At 38.0% G+C, this 6,993-nt stretch overlaps 1 protein-coding gene across 2 annotated transcripts; it reads right to left on the reverse strand.

Moving 5' to 3' along the window:
- Nucleotides 1-1,964: 1,964 nt before the first annotated feature.
- Nucleotides 1,965-6,719, reverse strand: LOC139820823 (uncharacterized). Of its 2 annotated transcripts, none has more exons than XM_071791363.1 (3): nucleotides 6,431-6,719; nucleotides 6,101-6,290; nucleotides 1,965-6,032 (listed from the first exon to the last, which is right to left on the reverse strand). In XM_071791363.1, the coding sequence occupies exons 2-3, from the start codon at nucleotides 6,213-6,215 to the stop codon at nucleotides 2,236-2,238; spliced, it is 3,912 nt and encodes a 1,303-aa protein (XP_071647464.1). In that variant the 5' UTR covers nucleotides 6,216-6,290; nucleotides 6,431-6,719; the 3' UTR covers nucleotides 1,965-2,235. The 2 variants fall into 2 exon arrangements, with proteins under 2 accessions (XP_071647464.1, XP_071647462.1); XM_071791361.1 differs by having other exon boundaries at nucleotides 6,101-6,319.
- Between the last annotated feature and the right edge of the window lie 274 nt (nucleotides 6,720-6,993).

The following is a 6,993-nucleotide window of genomic DNA, read 5'->3' on the forward strand; positions in this document are numbered from 1 at the left end:
AACGAGCGGCGCGTGGCGGTGTCGCGTGGCTACAAATGCGCGCTCAAACATCGCGGCCCAGCGAAAATAAGTCCAGCCTAATTGAGGCGGCCGTTCCATTATAGAGATTAGACTTCAAACGAGGTTTGCATTGTGTAACGTGTGTGTGCGCATGTATGTATGTGTATGTACGTATGTGAGATTAATTAACCGTAAGAAATATTGTCTTAAAAAAAAAAAAAGAATTGGATGTTAATTGGAAATTGTAAATTTGCTTGACAATTAGAAAGAGAACGATTTTGTGGTCCCTGGTTATATTATCGAGTTTTGTTATCAAATGCGTCACGCATTGCATGAGCGCCGTTACGTCAATGCGACGTTCGATCTGTAGCAAATATTTGCAAAGCCGACACGTCACGGCCATTCGGCACGCAATGAATATTTGCCTGTATAAGTGGAATACTTAAAGCGGGCCATCGTTGGCACCTATTGTACTTAACACTAGAACTACCGACGATTATACTATTTAAATGTATACTATATATTTTTGAAAAAAGAGATAAAGGAGGAAAGTAAATTGATCAATTTACATACCGCAACAAGTCACAGAAAATCTCAGAAAAATGCACCGTTCGATAAAAGTTACAAAGTCATTTTGACTGTTTTGGTAGTTCTAATGTTAATCTAAGCACAATAATATGTCGATTAAATAAATTTTCATACAAATTTTAGATTTTAAGAGATTTATTCTATATAACAAAATGTAAATAGCAGACAAATAATTGTTTAAAACATTTTTTCTTAGGACTAATTTAATTTAATAAAAAGAATTCTTAAATTCCTATTTATTAAATTAAATTATTTATTATTTATCTACTAAATTATTAAATTAAACTGGTCCTAAGAAGAAAAAGACTTTTTCTTTTTGTATAACTTCACACATAGATACTCGATCTTTGACAATTAGTCTAATGTTGTCCTATCCATCCGCGTCACGAAGCAGCATACTTAAATAATTTTTGTTGTGAACGTCGTGGAAAAACAAGGTGTTTACTCGAGCAAAAAGATTGTCATACAGAGCGAATGATTAGGAGGATATTTATAGTAAAGTCATCACAATAGGTCTATATATAACGCGGCTATACAAGCGCAAATGATGTATGCGTATATAAACCGGAATAAGTAAATAAACACGCAATACTGATCGCTTAAAGTGCAAGTAGAGGTATCGAAGGATCAAATATCAGAAGCGTGGGAACCACTACGTTTCGAAGTGCCAAACGTCGGAGCACCAAATAAAAAATAACGAGTATGTAAATATTGACAAAAAGAACATTATTGTCAATTTCTACCAATGTAGGTTGACTTTAATCTCGGGTTTAACTCACTTTTTATCTTTTTCCCAATTCTAAAGATTGGGAAAATAATAAAAAGTGAATTCAGCCGAGATTCAAGTTATTCTGCATTGATAGAAATAAACATATAAAGTCTTTAAATCATTTAAGAGATGTCTTGAAATTTTGAAGATGTTTCACAAAATTACAAGATTTTTCCAAAATTTTCAAAAATTGCGATTCCGATAACGCATCCAAGATATATTTGTACCCTAACTTTTTAAGGGATTAAGGGCCGATATCACAGTCTCCGATTAAACTCACTCTGCATCTCTTTCTAACTGTCCCCCTAGAAAGAGACGAAGCGTGAGTTTAATCGGAGACTGTGATATCGGCCCTAAGAGATCAACAATATATTGTAATTATAATTGAAAATATAATTTCGGAGTTGTATATATCCACCAGTTTTAACAGTTTCAAAAGTTACTTTTAGATACTTCAGAATTCAAAGAAATGAAAGCAATAACATGTAAAATATTGAACGATATATAAATATTTTAATGGTTGGAAAACGTTTCTTGTTACAAGTTTTTATGTAATGCTATACTTATCGCTGTGCGCAATGTTTTATTGAAAAATACAAAAATAATCGTATTCTAAAATTTACATGGAGCTTATAGATAGTGCAATAAACAACACCTTTCGCATTTTTCTTTTAATCTTGCATCTATCAAAAATATATTATCAATTATATGTGTGTATTAGTTAACATTATATAATATACATTTCCATATAGAGATTAATTACATGTTATATGTACACTCAACATTAAATTATAAGCATTATAAACATAGCTTCAAAAAATAATTAATATATTCTGTCGCGCTGTAATTATGTCTTCATGTCTTAACAGTGTTAATCGCTAGGTATCGAGTAAGGGAATGTGCAACTTTTCTGGGTCATAAGGAATATTATTTTTGTTGCCGGGCAATAACATAGGTACAACTTTAACGCGAAACTCGTATGGCAGAAAATCCTGACAGAAGTGATAAAAATCATTACGAGTACTAATAATTCCCAAGCGAGCCATTTGCTTCATCAGAGCCTGCATTTCGATCTCATAATTTTCATAATTCTTACGGCGCTCAACTAAAGAGACTATCTTAGCTAATTCTTGCACGAATTTCTCGGACTTTAATCTCGTCGCCAATTTGTACTTCGGCTCCATGCGATTCCACAGAAACTTATAAAGACGATCTGTAGCCCAATGCTTCGGACGAGGGAGTCTCGGTGCTCTATATACCTTTCCGTCTACCAGGAATGCCTTATTCACTACTTTCGTAACATTGGCGACCGGCTTCTTTTTCGTAGCTTGTTTAGACGTAAGAGATTTCACATCTTTCGTTTTTAACGCAGATTCTTTCTTATCGGTCGTGACTTTTTTCATCGCGGCCATCTCACGCTTCTTTATTTTCTCCAACTCCGTCTTAATCTTCTCCATTTTCTCAGTATCGAAGGTTTGCGACTTCTGCGCGCGCTCATTCGATTTATCTATCGTTGTCGAAGCTTGTTTCACTTTGAAAAAATCATCGATCTTTCTTGGTATCTTTGATGAATTTAGCTTACTAGCATTGAAAGAAACATCTTTGCCTGACGCTCTAACCGATGTATTGCGATAATTTTGGGACTTATTCAAACTTGTTTGTCTACCTGCAGTTTCTCTACTCTCTTTAATGCTGGTCCTATTCGTACTCTGCACGCTCTGCCGATTTACTGCCTTGTTGCCTGTTTCAGCTTCTGTCGAAGTGGAATGTCGTTGAGTTATTTGGATCCCAAGATCTGTATTTTCACCATCGGCCGCTTCTATTTCAACTGACTGAATAGTGCTTCTGTGTGTTCCTATATTTGCGTTAACTTTAGAAAATCTCGTAGAACTCATTATCTGTGAGATACCACCTATATTTATTTCTGAATCTGCATTAACGTTATATTCTTCATTATCGGCGATCCAGTTTATAGATCGTCTAGGCAATTCCATATTTTTGCTTATAGACTTTGGCGTTTCAGACCGATTTCTGAAATTGTTACGCGTCAAACAATCTTCTTTAGCGGGACTCGATTTGGACAATCGTTTTGGCGAACTTGAATCATGTTCTATATTTGTATTATTGTGTGAATTATCAATAGCTTCATGTACTGTATTTGCAGGCTTTGGTGTTTCAGACCGATTTTTTAAACGCGGCAAACGAGTTTCTATACCGGGGCTTGACTTGGACAATCGTTTGGGCACACTTGAAGCACGTTTGCTACTTGCATCATTTTGCGAGTTATCAAGAACTTTATGTACTCCTGTGTTCGCAGACTTTGGTGTTTCAGACCGATTTCTTAAAGTGTCACGCGTCAAACGACCTTCCTTATCAGGGCCTGATTTAGACACTCGTTTGAAAGTACTTAAATCTTGTTCTATATCTGTGTCATCGCGTGAATTATCGCTAATTTCAGGTGTTACTATATTATTAGTACTTGTACTACCAATCGCATTTGTATGTTTCTTCGAAGTTTCCTCTCTAGTGGATTTGCGGCTGAAAGAAACTTCTTTTTCTGGCGTTTTAGCTACTATACTCTTTCGAGAAATTGATTTTGACGCATTCGCGAGATCGCTGTTTTCTGATATTCTACTCTTATTTTCTAAAGATACATTCAATTTCTTAGATACATCTCTCTCGACGTTGGATGGCTTCTCTGAGTTTGATGACATCTGTGAGTTTGATGACGTAAGAGATATATCGGACCCTTCCACGCTCGTTCTATTCCTTTCTGATTGCGAGAGTTTCTCTGTTGATAAAGATCCACGCATCTGGATAATCCTTGTTGCGGTTTCATCTCGTTCCAAAGAAGCGCGATTATCTTCAGTTGAAGCATTACTTTTTCTTGGGCTGATATTATTGTCCTCCTCAAGTATTTTTTCGTACGGGTTCTTCGATAGGCTCTTACGAAAACTTGCTGAAATTCTTGATTTTGGCTTCAAAAATACAGACCTCTTCCCGCGGGATTCATTATTATCTAAAGATGAGTTGCTCAAATTTCCTCCAGTATTATCGTTGGCTTGCACTGGTACGCGATTATCTTTAGTTGAAACATTACTTTTTCTTGCGCTGATATTACTGTCCTCCTCTAATATTTCTTCGTACGGGTTCTTATTTAAGCTCTTACGTGAATTTCCTGATTTTGATTTCAAAAATACAGACTTCTTCCTGCGGGATTCATCATCATCTAAGGATGAGCTGCTCGAATTTGCTTCAATATTATCTTTGGCTCGCGCGTCTAATGATTGTTTCTCTTCCGCAATCAGAGATGATCTTGACCTTTTACGAGTTGGTGAATTTTCGTGCGTGATGTCGATCTTAGTCTTAGATCTGTTGACAGATCTTTTTGACGGGCTGAGTGTTGGTGGTGGCACTAATGGAGGTTCGTTATCGTGAATATCGTTCTCCTTATTCGGATTAGCTGTAGAGGAGTTTGCTAGAGCATCTGCAAAGGCATTCCTTCCTACGCTCTTCCGCGCACGCTGCAGAAGGCGGAATTTCAAAGGTGTGTTGTGCACAATTTCAAAGCTTTCATCGCTGCTTTTAACGATCTCATTAGCATTACTCTGAAGCGCTGCATTCTCGACATTTACGTCATCGGCTAGAGCATCTGCAAAGGCATTCCTTCCTACGCTCTTCCGCGCGCGCTGTAGAAGGCGGACATTCAAAGGTTTGTTGTGCACACTTTCACTGCTTTCATCGCTGCTTTGAACGATCTTATTAGCATTACTCTGAAGCGATACATTCTCGACATTTGCGTCATCGGCTAGAGCATCTGCAAAGGCATTCCTTCCTACGCTCTTCCGCGCGCGCTGTAGAAGGCGGACATTCAAAGGTTTGTTGTGCACAATTTCACTGCTTTCATCGCTGCTTTGAACGATCTTATTAGCATTACTCTGAAGCGATACATTCTCGACATTTGCGTCATCGGCTAGAGCATCTGCAAAGGCATTCCTTCCTACGCTCTTCCGCGCGCGCTGTAGAAGGCGGACATTCAAAAGTTTGTTGTGCACAATTTCACTGCTTTCATCGCTGCTTTGAACGATCTCATTACTCTGAAGCGCCGCATTCTCGACATTTGGAGGTAATAAATTCAAGGAATCGGTCTCGACACTCTTCAGTGGTATTGCTTGAGACGCTCTCACTGATTTCCTTTTATCGTCAGCATGTTCTTTACTTGCATCAATACTTCGGTGCATCGAACGCTTCGAGGATTCCTTTTCAAGCGCGACCGATTGTCTCGTGGTGTTGCCATTCAAAGCACCATCTTCCGTTAGTATATCCTGAAAGGGATTCTGATCCTTTGTACTGTCATTTTTCCTTCTTCGAGAAATACGTGGCTTTGATTTCAAAATTTTCTCACTTGGGCTAAGATTATCGTCCTCTTCATCTTCCTGCAACCTTTCTCGCGAGATTCCTCTGTCCGAATCGCTATGAAGCTCAGAATAATTTGCTCGTTTCTTCCGTAATTTTAATGGAACGGTTACCTCGGTATCATTCAAAGCACTCGAAAAGGCATTGTTAGTACTCTTCCTGTTATTTGCTGCTCTCAAATGAACCTTTCGCTTTCTTAACTCAAGCTCCTTTTCCGACTCAGACGTTGAAGTTTGCAATATATTGGTTTTAACTATCGCTAAAAAGATAACATATGTAAGTATTACGAATCTAGAATACAAAGTTAAACATTCCGCCTGTTTATACCTGCGCTATGATTGTGTCTTGGGCTTGTCGAAGCAGCGTGATCGCTATCGGAGAGATCCAAATTTTTCCACCATTCCAAATGAATTTTTCCGAACGATTCCCGGCTAGACTCCATCCGCGAACTAAGGTCCAGCTGTCTGGGTGTTTCGTTTACAGTGTGACTCAAGGAATGCTGCGGAAACGTTTTCTCCTGCAAGTGATCGTACCAGAATGTTTGTTCTGCGGGGAAAAAAAAAGAATGCATTGAAGTCTCGTCGAATATCATTTTCGAGTTTTACTTTGCTCGTGACAGTTAATGTCACAGAACGAATGAAGGGGAGATGTTCTTACCTTCGTCCATGATGTTTGTGTCCGGGTCGAGCAATCCGGAACCGGTGGATCTACGGATGGAGCTGCGTTTCCGAATGTATGATTTCCTCTTGGCCATGTTTATAGATTATCTTACACGATGGAAGACTACTGTATCTATAACTCAACGCCACTTGAGAATGCTCGAGGTCCTAAGGCCTCTCGATCGAACCCACTACTTCACATCTTCGATCATTGCGAAAAACCGCGCAAATTCTACCGTCGACAACACAGATGACCAGACCACAAACGACGCGAGGTTAGGTTAGGTTAGGTTACACTCGGTCACGTGATCATAGGTCGATGAATTCGATGATCAGTTTCGAGAATCGATCAGCAGTTTATTTTTATTGAATAAGAAAAAATACAATTTGGATGACTTCGATGAAGATGTTGAAAAAAATATTTTGTTTTGGATCTAAAATATATAAACCACTTGTATATCACATACGTTTCATCTATTATATATTTTATCTTTTTAAGAATATAAATGTTCCTGTGATTGTTACAGTGTACATACCATGTTAATTGTATATTCTTATAAA

This window comes from Temnothorax longispinosus, chromosome 10 (assembly GCF_030848805.1).
Source record: "Temnothorax longispinosus isolate EJ_2023e chromosome 10, Tlon_JGU_v1, whole genome shotgun sequence".
NCBI classification, from domain to species: Eukaryota; Metazoa; Arthropoda; class Insecta; order Hymenoptera; family Formicidae; genus Temnothorax; species Temnothorax longispinosus.